Source organism: Terrapene carolina, unplaced genomic scaffold (genome assembly GCF_002925995.2).
Source record: "Terrapene carolina triunguis isolate 2854851 unplaced genomic scaffold, T_m_triunguis-2.0 Scaffold131, whole genome shotgun sequence".
NCBI lineage: Eukaryota > Metazoa > Chordata > Testudines > Emydidae > Terrapene > Terrapene triunguis.
In genome coordinates this window covers 38,605,994-38,626,112 of record NW_020664482.1, presented here as the reverse complement: position 1 = coordinate 38,626,112, position 20,119 = coordinate 38,605,994, and the positions used below count along the sequence as shown (strand labels likewise).

Sequence of the window (20,119 nt, the reverse complement as noted above, 5' to 3'; positions counted from 1 at the left end):
CACCTTTACACCATTCATTATTGTGTATACATCCAGTATGTCCTATGTCTAAACTAGTCGGTCCTAATCATTTTGATTTCTCCTCCTATGGAAGTCTTTCCATGGTTCTAATAATTTTCATTGACCGTCTTCTTTGTGAGATAGGGTGACCATGAGTAGGCACAGAATTCCAGGTTTGGGTTTACCAGTGATTTATATAAAAGCATTATAATAGTCTCAGTAATATTCTCTATCTCTTTTTAAAAGTACCCTACCCTCCTAGTAACACCTTGACGGTTGTTGTTTTTCTTTTTTAAACCACAACTATGGCACATTGAGCAGATGTTTTCACTCAACTGTTCATAATGATCTTACGTCTTTCTCCTGAGAGGTTACAGTTAATTTATAAACCATCTGTACGTATGAGTAACCTTAATTGTTCCTTCTAACCTGAATTGCTTTGCACTCTGTGAGAGACCCAGACCAGTGGGGTACAGGAGTCTGGTAGAGGGCAAATATACTGGTCACTTGATGAGTAGTTTTCTGTTCCCTGAGTGACCAGAGCAGGGGCTGCACTAGAGTAATCAGGAACCTGCTAGAACCAGTTAAGGCAGGCAGGCTAATTAGGACACCTGGAGCCAATTAAGAAGAAGCTTCTAGAATCAATTAAGGCAGGCTAATCAGGGCACCTGGGTTTTAAAAAGGAGCTCACTTCAGTTTGTGGGGGGAGTGTGAGGAGCTGGGAGCAAGAGGCGCAAGGAGCTGAGAGTGAGAGGGTGTGCTGCTGGAGGACTGAGGAGCACAAGCGTTATCAGACACTAGGAGGAAGGTCCTGTGGTGAGAATAAGGAAGGTGTTATATAAGGAGGAGGCCATGGGGAAGTAGCCCAGGGAGTTGTAGCTGTCATGCAGCTGTTACAGGAGGCACTATAGACAGCTGCAGTCCACAGGGCCCTGGGCTGGAACCCGGAGTACAGGGCGGGCCCGGGTTCCCCCCAAACCTCCCAATTGACCTGGACTGTGGGTTCTTCCAGAGGGGAAGGTCTCTGGGCTGTTCCCCAACCCATATGGTGAATCTCTGAGGCAAGAAAATCCGCCAATAAGCGCAGGACCCACCAAGATAGAGGAACTTTGTCACAACTCGTTTATCTTGCTCCCCGACTACTCAGTTTAAGTAGACCCAGCTGAAGTTGCTCACAATCCACTCATCTTGACTGAAAATTGTGTCATCTGTAATCTGACACCTCCTTTTCCAGATCACCAATTAATATATTAAACAGCCACCATCCTAGTCCAGAATCTTGAGCCATCTTTCTATTAACCTCCACCCATGTGGGGACCTGTATTTCAAGTGGGATTTTTGTTCCATGCCTATATTTTCCGAGTGGCAATAATAAGGGCTGGCCAGGTAAGCATCTATATTTCAAGGTCTATGCAGATATACATGGGAAGGGAAGCAGGGGTCAGCAAAAATTGGGACAGTGAGTGTTTGTATTAAGAGTGGGAGGCAGCAGGGTAGAAAGTTCAGACAAGGACTGAGATAGGTGAGTTCCTTACTTGTACTTGGGGTGGGGATGGAGATGACAGAACCACTTCTCAGGTAATGATGCAGGATCAACCTTGTCAGGGAGCTTCCTCCATTTCAAACACTCCTCACACTGCACCCAAGTCTGGTCTGGTCTCCCTCTGGAAAGAGAAATACATGGAATAGGATACAAAGCAAAGAACTACCCCTGCCCTATATTTCATCCCTTGAATACTGAGAACACTGCATCCAGCGCTGCAACTGTGTGGCTGGCTAGCCTGGTCTACAGTTTCTGGCAGTGCATGTCCCTATTTAGTTTCGTTTTTAACAACTGTCCATTCTCAGATGTTCCCATTCACTCTGCAGGTAGTGCTTGTATAACATGAGCAGCCCCCAGTGAAACTCCTTCCCCATCACCAGCAACAGATTCCCTGTGGACATAAAGTGCTTGACCTTGCGGAGGAGCAATAGCCATCAGCACCATACCCATTCCCCATCGTCTCAACCCCATACCTCGCCATGCTCCGTCTGCTGCACATAGCTCCCTCAGAATAGATTGCTCACCTCACTATTGTGCTGTTCATATCAGAGCTATGAAAGTGAAGGCTCGATTGCATTAGCACCTAATCCGGACAAGTAGCTCAGCCAAGGCATTGCACGTCCCAGCCTGGGACACCACATTATCCTAGTCACAGTACCCTCCATATGTTTGCCAATGAGCCTCCATTCTCACTATTGTTACATGTCCTGCTCACCCTCAACATTAGCCAGTGGACTAAGCTGAGATCACTAAAAACTTATTACACTAGCAGCCTTTGCAGCTAGATCTCCCAATGTAAAGGGATACTAATCAACCCTCCATACTCTCTGCTCTTCCTCAACTCCCCACCCCTTCTCTGCAGATGAAAGGCCCACTGCTTTTAATGCTGCACTAAAATTAGACCAATATCATGTTCGAACTCACGCTATCACATTGACAGCACTGGAACTACCCAAGTTCATCTGTGCCACCTTCGCCTTCCAATAAGTGTTGAGTTTCTGTCCCAGTGCAGTAATTGTCCGTCTAGAGGGAAGGCAAGAGCAGTGAAAATCAGGCAAATTCCACTGAAAGTCACAACAGGTAGCACAAGTAACAACCCAGGTGAAGAAGCAAACCTCCTTTACTGCCTGTCTCTGCCTTTCACTTCAGTAACCACAGGTGCTCAGATATGACAGTGGTGGGGACGGAGAAGGCACTCAGATGTGCCACTGCAGGAACAGCTTGGGTTTTGGAACATTCATCGAGATTTGTACCAAGAATAACCCTGATGTATCACCCATCCCACAGCTTCAGAAGTCTGCCAATACCACCCTATGTTACCAGTACACAGGGCTCCTGATGCTCAAGATCTCTGGGGTCTTACTCTCTGCCGCCCAAAATGCTCTTAGAGCCTCTCATTGGAGCAGGATTGCCTTTTTGTTCAGAGTCAGGGTCATTTCCTTTCCAAACCAGGGGTAGGAGCACCCCAGTTTTCACAGAGTTTAAAACCAGAAGGGACCATTAAGATCATCTAGTCTGACCTCCTGTACAACACAGGCTAGAGAACTTCATCCTATACTTTCTGCATCCTTTAGGGCTCAAGGTCAGGCTGTGCACAGAAGCTAAGGTCTCATCTTTGGCCCCAAAATTCGGCTACAGTATAAACACAATTTTTACCAAGGAAGACTGAGGCCTCACGGGCTAAGACCAAACCCAGGCAGCTAACTAGTCCTGGGTAGCCCTGCCTGGAACCTTTGGGCAATTCCCCCACACCCTCCAAAGAGAAGCCATCAGGCCTCCTAACATTTCCAGGTAGCCTAATGAAATGTCTCATCCAGCCACTGGCTGCTATATACGATTCAAGTAATCACTGGGACTAAGGCCAGCATCAATTAACTTAAAACAAATTAGATACAAGCCCAAGCATGGGTATTGTACACAGGTAGAGAGGGTGGAGCAGACATAGGGTTTTCTTCTCCCAGTAGGAAAACTGCATTTCTACCCTTTGCATTTGGATGAGGCCGGTATATCAGAATAAGGTCTTTAAGTGCTTTTTGGGACAGTCTCGCTATCTCCTACACATCCCAACAGAAAATGTCTCATCACACTCACCAGAGGATACCTTACAATGCAGAGAGACCTGACACAGTTATGAAAAGAGAAAATCCAAATTCTAGATAGCCATGTTCAGATGGGAACACAAAGCACAGGCCTAGCCAAATCTCACCCCAAATTACTGTCTTTCTTGTTCTACAGACCAGCCTGCTATAGGGAGCAAGATTTGGGGACACCTAGTCTCCCTTAACTTTAGGGAGCCCCTGCATTCAAGGATTAATTGCATCCATAATATACCCTTTCCACTTATAAAACAGGCTTCCTGGTGTCAGATTGACAGCAAAAGCCCCCATCGAGCAGCAGCATGAAACCCGTGCACCTCAGAAGGATGTAAGTTCTGGTCAAGTCAATAACCTAGCAGCTTGGTGGGGGAGGGGGTCATGAAGATGACAGACCAGAGAGGCGTTCACAAACATCTCACCTCTCACTTCCTGCTGAGACAAGGGGGCCCCTAACCTCAGCACAGCAGCCCAGAGCTCTGGTAGCTATTTGCACTAACTTAAGAGCAGCTGGCTATCTGCAAAGCAAAGACAAACGGCAGGGTCTGCTCTGACCCCCCTTCCCTCCCCAACTGCCCGTTCTAAATTTGATGCTTACACTCATTTGTAAATGTTCATCTCTATAGCGCAGCATTTCCCCAAAGTTAGTGGTATGTCCAACTGAGTAGCTGGGGGGGTGGGGGGGACATGGAACAGTGCCAATGCCAGTTTCTCTCATGCTGCCCTGCTATCATGACAGGGTTCAAGTGGGGGACATGACTGGTTTAATTTTCCAGCTGTGGGGCACTGCTTTAGTGAATGAAAACACACTGTTCTATTTCAGATAAATATGTGGGGCACGGTTTAGGGTTCATGGGTGGAGACATGCATGAAAACCAGCACTAGATGAATATGGAGACTACTCCCTCTCTCAACCCAGGAGAGCAAGGTCTCTCCAGACTGCTCAGAAACATGGCCAGACATTTTCTGGTGGGGGTGTCAGAAGGAAGATAGGCCAACATGGAGCTACTTCATACGTAAAGCCCATGCATAGCAGTAGCCCCAGCGGCAGGCCACCCTTACCGGTATTCCTTGCTTTCTTCAAAGTCCTGTTTGTTGTGTGCTGGTTTCAAGAAGTTGCATTCAATCACCCCGATCACGCCCATGCCATCCCCCTACACCAATGGTCAAAAAAGAAGGAAGAAAACCAATCATTTCAGCCATACTGGTTACAGAAAAGGAGGTAGCACCTTCAGGAGAACAATTCCTATTCCCCTGGAATCCTGGCAACAAGATTCAAGTTACCGCACATCCCCTCTCTGATACAAGAGTTGATGGTAACACCTCTGCATGTGCCATGTACAGCAGCAACATGCATCAGATATGAACGCTTGGCAATCTCCAAGGGCCTGATCTCAATCCCCAGCTGGCAGATCCCTTTGAGACAGTGCGGACAAGGAAAGGCGTAAGCACAAATCCATAGGGTATAAACCTGGAATATCATCTAGCTTCCTTACTCTGAAAGCCACCAATGTATCTGTATCTAAGGGTATGTCTACACCCAGCCGCTAGTTCGGCGGCTGGGAATCGAAGTTCTGGGTTCGACTTATCGCGTCTTGTCTGGACGCGATAAGTCGAACCAGGAAGTGCTCGCCGTCGACTGCGGTACTCCAGCTATACGAGAGGAGTACCGCGGAGTCGACGGGGGAGCCTGGCCTGCCGCGTGTGGACCGAGGTAAGTTCGAACTAAGGTACTTCGAACTTCAGCTACGTTATTCACGTAGCTGAAGTTGCGTACCTTAGTTCGAATTGGGGGGGAAGTGTAGACCAAGCCTAAGATGACCCCTAGAAGCAAAGGAATGACAGCCAGCTTGCTGGCACAGCAATGCTGCCCCATCACTGCACACACGATTCTGTAATGAGTACACCACTCAGAGAAGGGAGCAGTCTGGCTGAGCAAAGAGGATGACTTTCACAACTTGAGTTCCCCACCAGCATCTACCCCTTATAGCAGCAATAAATAATCTCAGAGGACGCACTTGGATCTCAGCTTCTAGACAAGTATACAATATGGATATATGTATAGTAAATGGCTGATGGGGACAGACAGTTCAGTTACCAGGTTCAAGAACTCCTGCGCTAAGCTGGTGAGATCCTGGAGGCCCATGGGACCAGAGTAAGGATCTATGGACAGGGCCTACCTTTGGTGAAGCCATGTTTCTCTCTCCTCCCCCATTCTTGAGAGCAGAGGGGAAGCACTGATCACTCACCTTCATTTGGCAGCCCACTTTCTCGTAGGACTTGATGAGTCGGTTGTTGTGGTACATCATGATCCCAAAGTGGCTATTGTTCTTGCAATTGAACCCAAAGGTGATCTTCACCCTCTTGTTCTGAGAGAAAACTCGTCAAAGGAGAAAAAACAGCAAGCTCCAAGGAGGAAGAAAGAAATGAATGGTGTTTTGTGGGAAGGCCATTGTGTCTGTGGTTGGGGGTGGCGGGGGTGTGTGAAAGGGGCCACTGATGGAGAACAGCAGAAGGTGAAGTGTCTCCAAAGAGAGGTAAATCCCACAAGTTTTCAATGTCTCAACCTCATGATGTAGGTTGTGTGATGCAGATATTGTGCTGTTTAGACTACAGCAACACCTTTGCCTCTTTAGCAGGAGGGCAGAGCTGAGCATTGGCCTTTGTAGAATGAGAAAGGCCCAGCATACACAGCCAAAAAAGGTGGATAAGCATAACTGTAGCCCATCTGAGTTCCAACAGTTTAACACAGCCAGTCTGGACAGAACAAGACTGTTACAGATAGGTTAAAATAACATGTTTTACCCTAGGTCTCTAAAAAGGCTACAATATTAATTTTGTTATAAAGCAGTTAAGTTCTGACCAAAGAACCACGATCAAACTGAGTTATAACCCAGACGGGCCAGCAAATGACTAAAAACGTGATTAAATTTGGTTGTTTTGGCTTTGTAAACAAGACCAAAGAAACCTCAAGAAATAATGAAATGAAGACATCAAGGCCCACAAAGGTAGAGGAAATTCAGCAGACACCCACTTCACTTAGTTTCAGTTCTGGGGAAGAAATTCTGCTACTAGATTTAAAAAAATAGAAGCTATTTATAAAGAACAATCTTGTTACACCAGAAGTATCCTTCTGGTTGGCCTATCCCTTTAAGAGGGCTCCCACATTTACGGAATATATGTGAAGATGGTATATTTTCATTGTGTGTCACCTTCTGGGGTTACCTTAAGTGTATTCTAACAATTTTTATTCTTCAGCATCAGGGATATATTACATTTTACGCATGCTGGCTCTGCAGAACCAACAAAGTTGTGAGAGAACAAGCCAAAGTCCATTCCTTCTTGTTCATTGTCATCGCTTACTAAACTCCATTTAGGCATACTTATGCTCGAGTGTCACCAAAGGCAGGATCTAAATCTGTAAAATCTTTAATAGTGAGCAGGATGCACAAACAAGAAAGGACCCATGCTGAGTCTCTGATCCCTGGCTGAGTATGCAGGGCTGGAAGTTAAAAACAACTCCATCTTTTTATTCTTTTCACATTTGATGTGGAAATTGAGACAGGTGGAATCCCAGGATACCATTTTACAGAGTCACTTTTCAGAGCAGAACCACTTTTTAAGTGTGTTTAGGGGGAGGGTAGATTTTTACAAAATGTCATTTATTTAATATTAAATGTAAGGCACATTCTGTTTCAGGGATATTTTAATAGACATCTAGGTAAGCACAGCTCGCTTTGTGCTTTGCCTTGACTTGGAATCATGTCTCTCTTCTTCAGTCAGTGTGTTCTCAAAACGCACACAAAGAGTAAAGAAAAATCGTGTATTCATACAGCTAACAGGCAAAAAAAAAAAATGAATGAAATGAACACAGATCTCAAGCTTTCCATTCAGTCAGGAAAAATAAAGCTAGCAACTGAATGCTGATAAATGGGTTAAAGAGGGGAGCATGGAGCAAGGTTTCCCTTTTATCATACACAAGTTCTGGTCTTGTACATAGAAATCAGGCCCTGGTTTATACTGAGGATTCTTCCCTATATATTTTTAAAGATGTTTATAGCTTTAAATAGGTTTAAATAGGTTTGTGCTGATAACATCAGATAAGCTTGGTATTGGAATTCAGTTGCCAGGACTACTGAAGCATGAAGATTCCTTCCACTCATCTGGACCCTCACTCAGACTTAAAACATGCAAGGGCTTCCATCCAGTAAGTTGACATACCCTTTCCTTCTCCAACAAACAGTTTTCAAGGCTCTTTCTTGAACTATTCAGGTTGGGATCTAGCCTCTATGGGGGTAAAGGGAGGGCAGGAGAAGAAAAGTCAGTCTCCAAGTTCATTTCAAACCTCGGCTTCTCCACCCTGCTGCTCCAGGCCACCCAATCCAGCTTTGAGTATAAAGGAGGAGTTAATTTCAATTGGGAAACAAGTGATCCTCATTGTGTGCTACCCTGGATGCAAAGAAGTCACCAGGAGGCAGGAAAGGTTAGAGGCAGCTATAAGGATACCGTGGAGGTAGGTCTGTACACATCATATTCAATATTAGCCAAGCTCTTGGAGATCAGCTGAGTCTTCACTTTCTTCTGTCGCAGAACAATCTGCATGCGGGGCTTCAGGTACAAGATACTGCAGTATGCCTGGGGGCAGGAGACAGGGCAAGAAAAGAGGTATTATGGACACAGACTTCACTGGAGACCTTTATGGAAAAAAGTGAAGTCATTTGACAACACAATCAGTCCCGTATAGCCAAGTAGCTGAGTCCTTTCCAGGCAAACACAGCTTGGATTCCACAGCTTTTAATTCCATGGGAAGTGCTACACTGAGGGGCCCTGGCATGTCTAACATCAACACAGACTCTTAGCTCACACTGTTTACCTAGGACAGACACAGGGCAAGGACCAATCTACTCCTTTGGTGTAACTCCAGCATCCCTAACTCACCCGTAAGGAGTACTCGGTTTCTGGTGCAGAGGACTCTTGAACCTTCTCAAGGCGAGGAGGAACCTTCCTCCCAGCATTCTCTGATTCCTCCGTGCTGAAGTCTGATATCCGAATGTCATACTGGTCTGTATCAAAGTCCAATTCAGGCTTCCCATCTTTATTTCTGAAAAACATGATAAACAAAAATCAGGACATCCTATCCAGCCACTCTGTATCAGCAATAGAACAACTTTATAGCAGTCAAGCTATACAGCAGTGGTCCCCAAACTTTTCAAGGTTGTGCCCCCCCCTCCCCTTAACCGTATCCGCGCCCCGTCTCCTGCTAGCCAGGGCCGGGAGCGGGGCTGCAGCTCCCAGTGAGGGGGGAGAATGCAGACGGGGTAAAGGGGCCACAGCTGGGGGCCAGGGTGGCAGGGCCGCCCAGAGGATTCAGGGGGCCTGGGGTCTTCGGCGGCGGGGGTCCTTCCGCTCCAGGTCTTCGGGGCACTTCGGCGGCAGGTCCCAGAGCAAGTGAAGGACCCGTCGCCAAAGATCCGGAGCGGAAGGAGCCCTCGCCGCCGAATTGAGGCCGAAGACCCGGAGCGGAAGAAGCCCTCGCCGCCGAATTGCCGCCGAAGACCCGGAGCAGAAGAAGCTCCGGGACTTTGGCAGCGGGTCCTTCACTTGCTCCGGGTATGTTCGGCGGCACTGAAGACCTACCGAAAACTCTCATGGGGGCCCCTGAAAACTCTCGTGGGGGCCCCTGTGGGGCCCGGGGCAAATTGCCCCACTTGCCCCCCCTCTGGGTGGGCCAGGAACGGAGCCAGTGGCAGGGCTGGGAGTAGTGCCCCGGACGGGGCCAAAGCTGGGGGTGGGGCTGGGAGTGGTCAGGGGCCGGTGGCTGGGCCAGAGCAGAGCTGGGGGAGAAGCGGGGCTGTGTGGTGCTCCGTCCCCGCCACCCCATGGTGGGCTGGCCTGGCCCCACCATGCCCCCTCCCTGAATCATAGAACTGGAAGGGACCTCGAGAAGTCATCTAGTCCAGTCCCTTGCAATTCAAGGCAGGACTAAGTATTATCTAGACCATCCCTGACAGGTGTTTGTCCAACCTACTCTTAAAAATCCCCAATTATGGAGATTCTGCAATCTCCCTAGACAAATTATTCCAGTGCTTAACCATTCTGACAGTTAGGAAGTTTTTCCTAATGTCCAACCTAAACCGCCCTTGCTGCAATTTAAGCCCATGGCTTCTTGTTCTATCTTCAGAAGTTAAGAAGAACAATTCTTCTCCCTCCTCCTTGTAACAACCTTTTATGTACTTGAAAACTGTTATGTCCCCTCTTAGTCTTCTCTTTTCCAGACTAAACAAACCCAGTTTTTTCAATCTTCCCTCATAGGTCATGTTTTCTAAACCTTTCATCATTTTTGTTGCTCTTCTCTGGACTCTCTCCAATTTGTCCACATCTTTCCTGAAATGTGGTGCCCAGAACTGGACACAATGCTTCAGTTGAGGCCTAATCAGCGTGGAGTAGAGCAGAAGAATTACTTTTCGTGTCTTGCTTACAACACTCCTGCTCATACATCCCAGAATCATGTTTGCTTTTTTTGAAACAGCATTACACTGTTGACTCATATTCAGCATGCGATCCACTATGACCCCCAGATTCCTTTCCGCAGTACTCCTTCCTAGGCAGTCATTTCCCATTTTGTATGTGTCCAACTTATTGTTCCTTCCTAAGTGGAGGACTTTGCATTTGTCCTTATTTAATTTCATCCTATTTACTTCAGACCATTTCTCTAGTTTGTCCAGATAATTTTGAATTTTAATCCTATCCCCCAAAGCACCTGCAGCCCCTCCCAGCTTGGTATCGTCCGCAAACTTTATAAGTGTACTCTCTATGCCATTATCGAAATCACTGATGAAGATATTGAACAGAACCGGACCCAGAACCTATCCTTGCGGGACCCCACTCGTTATGCCCTTCCATCATGACTGTGAACCACTGATAACTACTCTCTGGGAATGATTTTCCAACCAGTTATGCACCCACCTTATAGTAGCTCCATCTAGGTTGTATTTCCCTAGTTTGTTTATGAGAAGGTCATGTGAGACAGTATCAAAAGCCTTATTAAAGTCAAGATATACAACATCTACCGCTTCCTCCTATCCACAAGGCTTGTTAGCTTTCTTTGACAGGGTATCAGGTTGGTTTGACACAATTTGATCTTGACAAATCCATGCTGACAGTTATTTATCACCTTATTATCTTCTAGGTGTTTACAAACTGATTGCTTAATTATTTACTCCATTATCTTTCCGGGTACAGAAATTAAGCTGACTAGTCTGTAATTTCCCGGGTTGTCCTTATTTCCCTTTTTATAGATGGGCATTATATTTGTCCCTTTCCAGTCGCCTGGAATCTCTCCCATCTTCCATGACCTTTCAAAAATAATTGCTAATGGCTTAGATATGTCCTCAGTCAGCTCCTTAAGTATTTTAGGATGCATTTCATCAGGCCCTGGTGATTTGAAGACATCTAACTTATCTAAGTAATTTTTGACTTGTTCTTTCCCTATTTTAGACTCTGATCCTAGCTCATTTTCACTGGCATTCACTATGTTAGATGTCCAGTCGCCACCAACTTTCTTGGTGAAAACCTTTAGGGTAGCATGTGACAGACAACTGACACAGAACACTACACAATAATAGGTAAAGGGGAAATTTTGCAAAGAGACTTAGGCAGCACCCTACTCTAATGAGCAACACATAGGACCTTTATATCGCTACGCACCAAAAGCAGGATCTTGGTCATCAAAGTGCAGTTCTATTGCGAAAAGTGACTAAAGAGGGTACCGTGCAGTTTCATTACTGGGATCTCAATGACTTCTGTATCAAATGTGCTCAGTCTACAAATAAAATGAAGTATTTCTGAGGGCCAAGCCTGAAAATTCTGAGATTCAAGCTGGGTTCTTCACTTCTCATGTGCCACAAGCTCTAATAAAAGATCTGCAGGCCCTCAGTGACACTGACACCCATGCTAACCCACTAGGGAGAATACACTTCAGAAGATTCTCTCTTATTAGGGCTAATCTACACTGGCAATGCTAAAGCTTTGTGTGGTCGTGGCGCAACACTGGGAGAGAGCTCTCCCAGCACTCTAAAAAAATAAAAAACCCACCTCCACAAGGGGCATGGCTCCCAGTGCTGGGGCACTGTCTACACTGGTGCTTTACAGTGCTGAAACTTGCTGTGCTCAGGATTTTTTTTCCCCACACCCCTGAGCAAGAAAGTTGCAGCAATGTAAATTGCTAGTGTAGACAAGCCCTTAGCTGTGGTGGCTCTGCAGGGCTAACAGGAGGGAAGAGCAGCAACAAAACATATTTAGTCACAAATGCCAGAAGATCTGACTGGGATCCACCCAAGAAGCAAACTTGTGGAGTAGGCGCTGCCATTGTTACACTTGAAAGACCCAAACATAGCAAGTTGCATAAAACTGGGTATTTGACCCTGATGCAAATTGGGCCTGTCTAGGTACAGTAACTCCTCACTTAACGTTGTTTTGTTGTTATGGTGCTGACTATTAGGGAACAAGCTCATTTAAAGTTGTGCAATGCTCCCTTGTAGTCATTTGGCAGCTGCTTGCTTTGTCCACTGCTTGCAGGATTCTCTGGAAGAGCAGCCCCTCCTTGTGGTGATTAGAACCGGGGGGGCCAGCAGCCCCCCCCCCCGCCCAGTTCCCCTAAATTCCCTGTAAGGTATGTGGCTTGGCAGCTGCCCAGCAGCAGTTCAGCTGTCCCTCCCCCCACTGCCATGCTGCTCCTGCCCTGCCCTCTGCCTTGGAGCTGCTCCTGGGAGCTTCCTGCTTGCTGGGGAGAGGGGGGTGCTGATATCAGGATGTTCCCCTGCTCCTGCCCCTCTCTCCCCCCTCATCCCCCGCACCTCCGTAGACCCTCTCCACAAAGTGGAGGAGGGAAACCGGACTCAGGGACAGAAAGGAGGGAGCTTGATGGAAGCTGTTGCTTGAAGTGGGGTCAGCACACTTAAAGGGACAATGCATGTCTCTCTCACTCATGCATGCACCCCCCAGCACTTTGGAAAGTCAGCACCTGTGCAGTCGTGGATGTGCTGTCAGGAGGAGGGACTGGTGCGCTCCAGCTGGATAACATGGGCTCATCATCATGTTCAAAAGCCTTATTAAAGTCAATAAGGCTTTTGAACATGATGATGAGCCCATGTTATCCAGGGAAGTGTTTGCAGCTACTGCCCTGCATCTATTGTGTTTCCTCCCTCCTGCCTCAGTCCATGCTGCCTTGTAGAGTATGAGGCTACATTAACAACAGCGTATTAACCGTTGAGGGCTCAACCAAGTGCTAGGTCATCATTTAGCAGCAAGGCATTCCCTGGGAAATAGTCCACCCTCTTACTCCACCACACACTCACAATCATTCATTGCTGTGTACAATATTAAACTGTTTGTTTAAAACTTATGTATATAATGTCTTTTGTCTGGCGAAAAAGAATTCCCTGGAACCTAACCCCCTCATTTACATTAATTTTTATGGGGAAATTGGACTAGCTTAACATCGTTTCGCATAAAGTCGCATTTTTCAGGAACATAACTACAACGTTAAGTGAGGAGTTACTGTACTCAATCCTTAGGCTACTGAGTTATTACCTCTTTCTCCCCTCAGCCTTACAAAGGGCTGAACCTATCATTTCCCACTCATCCCTCCTTGTGTGCCTTGGCTCCCTGTACCTGCGGATGTTCCAGATGAGGATCCGTGTGCCCTTTTTGCCTGGAATGGCATCAAACTGAGCAAGCAACTCCTCCTCAGTACTGAAGAGCGTATGTTTCAGGATGGCCTCGAGGCTGGGCCCAGAGTCTTCCGTAACAATCATTTTCTTTAGAAGCCACAGAGTCAAAGAAAGAAAAAGACTGCCCCTGGTTTCCCCTCTCTCCACTACCAATGAGACATTACAAATTCAGACACTACTGCATAGGCAGGGGATGTACATGGACATAGCACCCATCAGGAGGAAGGGGGGGGGGAAGGGGGCAGAGGGCTCCGCACACTGCCCTCGCCTTCAGACACCCTCCCCTCCCACCCACCCACCCCCCAGCCTCCATTGGCCGGGAACGGGGAACCGTGGCCAATGGGAGCTTCGGGGAAGGTACCCGCAGGAGAGGGCAGCGCGCACTCCACACCTCCTCCTGCACCCCAACCCCCTGCCCTAAGCCCCCTCATACACTCCGCACTCCCTCCCGCACCCCGACCCCCTGCCCCAGCCCTACATTCATGGCCCTGCATGCAATTTCCCCACCCAGATGTGGCCCTCAGGCCGAAAAGTTTGCCCACCCTTGCCCTAGTACTCCATAGGGCTGACGCCCTCCACAGATGTTACCTGGAGGTAGCAGCACATGCAGGTGACACTGTGGGAGGCTACCCAGATATATCTCCTTGTGTGAAGACACTATGCAACAATGGTGCCTCATGAAACAGTGACCCATGGGCTTCCTCAGTACCACACTTCTCCTACCCCTGCCTCACCACCCAGATGGTTCAGATTACACAGCCACTCTTGCCTTACAGGGAAGGATATTGTTTTGCTGGTTGAATGGTATCACTGGGACAACAACAGCCTGAGCATGGACACGTTCCAAATAGGTCTGCGAAAGGAGCCCCACGCTGAGTGCACCTCCATTCTTGGTGAAGACAATGGCATCCTTTCCCAGACGCATGGAGCCTGACTTGAAACCATTACCATACACTCCAATGGATGGGTGGTTCTTCTTCACTGCCTTGTCTGTGAAGCCAAAGCTGCAAATCACACACAGTCAGTCAGTCAAGTGGAGAGCTGTCTGATAGACAGAGGTGAGCAGGAAGAGGAATAGTTGGAGTGGAAAGCAATTTTAAATGTGGAACTCCATGGTGGTCACCTGGCTCACAAAGTGGGGAGAGGGATAGCTCAGTGGTTTGAGCATTGGCCTGCTAAACCCAGGGCTGTGAGTTCAATCCTTGAGGGGGCCATTTAGGGATCTGGGGCAAAAATCTGTCTGGAGATTGGTCCTGCTTTGAGCAGGGGGTTGGACTAAATGACCTCCTGAGGTCCCTTCCAACCTTATGATTCTATGAAATGAATAATACTTTGCCTTAATGCAGCATTTCCCATCCAAAAAAATCTCAAAGCACTTTGCAAATGGAGATTCAGGGAGGCCCAAGGTCACACAATAAACCAGTAGCAGAGTTGTCATTAGACTCCTGTTCTCCTGATGCCCAGTCCTATGCTCTAATCATTAGACAGTGGTGCTTCTTATTGCACTATGTGGCAGTGAGTGTAAGTTTTATAATTAATTAGAATTTCTTTAGTGCCTTCTGCCCAAGGACTTCTAGCATTAATTAATCCTTATAACTCTGGAATGTGGCGCTCATTATCCTCCTTTTACAGATGGGGAAAATGAGTTACAGAGAGGTGAAACAATCTGCCATAGTTTGCACACTAGGCTAATGACAATCAGGATTAGACCCCATGTGTCCCTGTCTGACTGTGCTCTAAGCACTAGACTATGCCAGCACAGTAGACATTAGACAAACAAGCATGTTTACTCCCCAAGTGGAATAAAATCTTCAGTAGGGGTTGGCAAGACTGAAGAGAGTCCAGCTTCCCCTCCCATCAGATACATAATCAAGGTTGGTTCAGGCATCTACAATGCCCGCTGCCCTGATTTTCAAGAAAGGGTTTGTCACGACTGCCCATATTTTACTTCATGGGTCACAACAAACTGACAACACCACGCCTCACTGATACTGCAATTACATTACATGCTACCTCAATGTGATCAGCCTAACGCACCAGTAGAGCATGATATGTGAAGAAGAACTTCAAGACGTTGCAACAATGCAGTTTAGATAAGAAGTGCATCTTCAAGACTCAGCCACTGTGACCCAAAGTACTAAAACCAACCTTGTACTTGTTAAAGCCCACAGCACTACTCCATTACTCCTCTAACGCTTTGCATGTCCAATTCACCCATTTTTATAACTCTACACTTAATAGTCTGCAGTCAGGAGAGTTAATAAAAGGTGGCTCTTTGATATGGTGGCTGCCTTTGGAGAGGGAGGGGAGAATAAGGAAAAATAACCAGAAAATTCCCTTCCCTCCTCTCATTATCTGTCCTTCACATAGGTATCTATGTGTCAGCAACTCTGGGCCCCTCCATCCAATTCTCTTTTCATTCTTTCCTCTTGGTGTGCATGCATGAGACAGTCAGTCCTTCCCCTCCACCACACACCATGACAAGAAGGGTGAAGAAGTGATGTAGGAAGGAAAGAGGGTCACTTTGTGGCTTTGTCACACCTCATTCTAGCTCACCCTAGATTAGTCCTACAGAAGATTTGGAAAGCGTCTCTCTCTAGTTCTGGGGAAGAATTTTGCAATGAGCTTCCCAAGTGAAATGATCTCAGTCTTAGAATTTTAACAGCTAGAGAGGCCTGCTGTCCCTCCCCCACTTCAATTTCACAGCCACTTCATGTTAACTCAAGAGAACCTGAAATAAGAGACCAATCCATTGCTTTCCTCCCTCACCACACAGAGCAGGAAGGGGCTAAGGCTTCTGGTTTTCACTTCCTGAACCCCTCTGACTTTTCGGAAGAATTGTGGTTTTGTGTTCACAGCATTTGAAGAAATGATAGATTCTCTGCCCTCCACCTTTTCTTATCTAGCTACAAATTGTTGCAGAGGAACAACCAAACCACGCCCTACCGCAAGTGACTATCTGCTTTGCAGACGGCCTGCTGGAAACAGCAAAATTATTATTAGGTCTAATGGAAACCTAGAGGTTACATGGCATTTGTTCTGAGAGGAGAAATAGCAGAACAGGACAATGGATAGTGCAGCAGCATCCAAGTGAGGAGAAATACCCACAGATGTACTGGAACTGCAGCCTAGGGAGAGAAAGGAGGGAGGGCTTGGTGATGCTCCTAGGAAAAACAGACATGAGCACCAAGACTAAGCAGGAAGATGGGAATGTGTGACTGGTGTGGCCCCGAAGGAGTAGACAGCTGATGTTCCCGGGCATCTGCCAGTCACAGAGGCATAACGGAAGAGGCGGGCACAGGAAGATGCAGAAGCAAGTTTTTACTATTTTCTAGTCTATGATAAACTCCTGGAAAATTAACTGCCAGTTCTAACATGCTTCTTCAATGTACATAGCACCTACTGCCATAGCCGCTCAGGCATATCTTTTTGGTGTTTAAGATACAGATTCCATGCCCTTCTCTACCCTCAGCAAAGGATGATGATCACATGGCGTCTAGTATGACTACTACCAGCAGATACAATTAAAGCACAAGAGGAATAAACTAACCTAAACAAGAGCAAATAAGATCAGCAGGGCTTGCATCACACCCTAAAGTTTGTTGAACTCAGGCTGTGGCAGATCTGAGTGAGGGGTGGAGACTCTACTGAGAGAGCCAACTCTTGAGAATTTTACCCTAGGACCCAACTGCAAGAGCATCCAGCTGATCTTTATGCCTTTAGCAGGGGACAGGATGAGAGGTCATCTCTTAGAGAATGCTACTGAGTGTTAGGGATAAAAATATTTTAGATGATGTTACACTGAGGCAAATTTGATATTCTGTGGTTTAGAATAAAAAGTAACAAGTCAAATTTTAATTTTTTAAAGTTAGTTATATAATAAAAATTGAATTGAAATTCCTCACTGTAGAGAGTCAGGCCGTGTCTCTCTCTGCCACTGTTAATGAGAAGGCATGAAACTGGCAATGAGGAAAGCCTATCTTCTTACATCACAGAATGAAAGATTAAAGAAAAGTCACGTTCTCTAAAACCACAAGCCATTTTAACATTCTGAAGGGAAGGGAGACAAGATGGGCAACTCATCATTACTACAAGTCTTCAGAAACGAGATCATAGAATATCAGGGTTGGAAGGGACCTCAGGAGATCATCTAGTCCAACCCCCTGCTCAAAGCAGGACCAATCCCCAATTAAATCATCCAACAAATTTTGCCCCATATCCCTAAATGGCCCTCTCAAGGATTGAACTCACAACCCTAGGTTTAGCAGGCCAATGCTCAAACCACTGAGCTATCCCTCCCCCCCAACTGATTTCATGGACTTCTGATTTGTTTATTTTAAGCAAATACTCCTTGCCCCATGTACTGTACTGAAGCATGTTCTCTTCCTTACGGCTTCTAATTCATGCCAAATTACTTCAGCTAAGCCAGGGACAGTTATTACATGAGGAACCCTGTGTATGGAACAGCCCTGAATGTAAAAAGTCAGGAGTCCCCGGACCATGCACTGTATGTTAAAAAACAGCTTGTGGGAGGGTAAATCTAAAAGCAGTTATCTTAGAATTCTGCAGTGTGAGGGAAAGGAAGAGAAGAGAAACCACAGGGAGAGCCCTGTGTACATCTGAATCAGGATTTTAAGTCCAGAACCCTGGGTCAACGACAACACTTGCTTGCAAGATCTGAATCTACGGTATCAAAACCACATCTGGGGTGAATTCTTACCATATCTGGGGTGAATTTTTAGCTTGTTACCTGAGCATACGGTGAAGTTTGTGAGGCGTCATTCCAGCACCATTATCTGTGAAAGTCAAACAAAGCTCCCCCTTGATCTCCACAACATCAATGCAGAGAAGCTTAGCCGTCACACCTGGATCTGAGGCATTGTCTGTGAAAGGAAAAATCCTGGCCAGTTAGGCATAATCATGGTCCTCAACTATTCCTGACACACAGATCATCTCCTCAGATCTTGGAAATGAAAGCATTCTTGAACCCTTCTTCTCCCAAATACAAGGAAATGTCTGATAGAGGATGTACCATAAGAACATAAGAAAGGCCATACTGGGTCAGATCAAAGGTCCGTATAGCCCAGTATCCTGTCTTCCGACAGCGGCCAATGCCAGGTGCTTCAGAGGGAATAAATAGAACAGGTAATCATCAAGTGATCCATTCCCTGTCGCCCATTCCCAGCTTCTGGCAAACACAGGCTAATAGCCATAGATGGACCTATCCTCCATGAATTTATCTAGTTCTTTTTTGAACCTTGTTATAGTCTTGGCCTTCACAACATCCTCTGGCAAGGAGTTCCATGGGTTGACTGTTCGTTGTGTGAAGAAATATTTCCTTTTGTTTGTTTTAAACCTGCTGCCTATTAATTTCATTTGGTGACCCCTAGTTCTTGTGTTATGAGGACTAAATAATGCTTCCTTATTTACTTTCTACACCCCAGTCATGATTTTATAGACCTCTATAATATCCCCCACTTAGTCGTCTCTTTTCCAAGCTGAAAGGTCCCTGTCTTATTAATCTCTCCCATATTCCCCAAAACTGCTTATCACAAGAAAATAACTTATCTGCAGAAGAGTGTGTAAATATAAATTATACATACAGAGAATACAGGAATACTATTGTATAACACAAAAAGATTTAAACAGAATGAGGTGGGGGGGCATATTTTTTATGAGTGAGGAAGCCACAAATGAGTTATGCGAGTCATCTCAAACAATTGCTAATAAAATCAACCCCACATGTCATCCTTGTGTATTCTGTATGTGCTACGCGCATTACAGAAGAACTGTTTTGAAAATGGTTTAGAAATAAAAATGTTATTGGAACCCTTGCATTGTAAACCCAGGTACCATGGTTACCTTCAGTTCACTTATATAGGGCTTAGAGGAAGTCAATGTGAATTTCTAAAAAAAAGTGCCTTTTCTATACATAAAAAGATCATGATTTTAAAATTGATATCTTGAGACCTTCCAGGGCTAAAAGGAAGTGTCCCAAGAGGAAGCTCTCTTGTAATCCTGAAGGGTCATAAAATATCAGCCCTTAAGCCCATGTAGGACTGATCACAGCCAATCTTGAGCATCAGGCAGGTAGAATTTGACAGAACTGGTGGCGGGAATGCTGCATGTGAGGTGAAAGCAAGAATCACTTCAGCAAGATGCTTAAAAAAAAATTAAGATGACTGGCTATTTGTAGCTGCTCCGAAGTTTGCACAGTTGGAAACTGCTAAAGGAACATGGACTGACGGTCAGAGGAGGCAGTCAAAGAATGTATGATCATTGCAAAACCACGGTAATATATATTATATTATGTAAGTAGACACACACCACAAAAGTGATGATAATATTCACTGTATCATGGATTAAGTAGTGATCATGCCCCTTTGACTGCCATTATTCCATCTCACCTGGAATTTATTCTAACATTCCAAATTTCTGAGCAAGTTCAAACAGCCAACACTTTGGTTTTTTTAAGTTGCCTGTCCTAGAACATTTCATCCTTCTGCATCCAATTGTGGAACCTTCCATCGAATTGTGCCTACCTGAGGCACAGGACATGTAAAGATCAATCCCCAGATGCCACAAGAGAGGTTTGCACTACCCTATGCTAGCCTGCTTATGACTCCTCGTCCTCAGTACTTGCTCAGAGTTTTCTCAAGCACCATGAAACCACAGCTTTACTGCTGTCCATAGGCTTCCGAATAGCAACAGCAAAATGTAACAGTGTTCTTAATTTTACATTCCTGCTGTTG

The 20,119-nt window shown here is 46.0% G+C and overlaps 1 protein-coding gene across 1 annotated transcript in view; it reads right to left on the bottom strand.

Moving 5' to 3' along the window:
• MORC4 (MORC family CW-type zinc finger 4) overlaps nt 1-20,119 on the bottom strand; it is a 35,027-nt gene that overhangs the window by 9,454 nt on the left and 5,454 nt on the right. The window contains exons 3-11 of the mRNA XM_024197922.2: nt 18,118-18,250; nt 14,154-14,371; nt 13,309-13,456; nt 8,575-8,737; nt 8,143-8,271; nt 5,886-6,005; nt 4,699-4,790; nt 2,468-2,566; nt 1,536-1,664 (exon numbers count right to left, since the gene is read on the bottom strand). Of these exons, the coding sequence (XP_024053690.2) occupies nt 1,536-1,664; nt 2,468-2,566; nt 4,699-4,790; nt 5,886-6,005; nt 8,143-8,271; nt 8,575-8,737; nt 13,309-13,456; nt 14,154-14,371; nt 18,118-18,250 (1,231 nt within the window). The remainder of the gene's footprint in view (nt 1-1,535; nt 1,665-2,467; nt 2,567-4,698; nt 4,791-5,885; nt 6,006-8,142; nt 8,272-8,574; nt 8,738-13,308; nt 13,457-14,153; nt 14,372-18,117; nt 18,251-20,119) is intronic.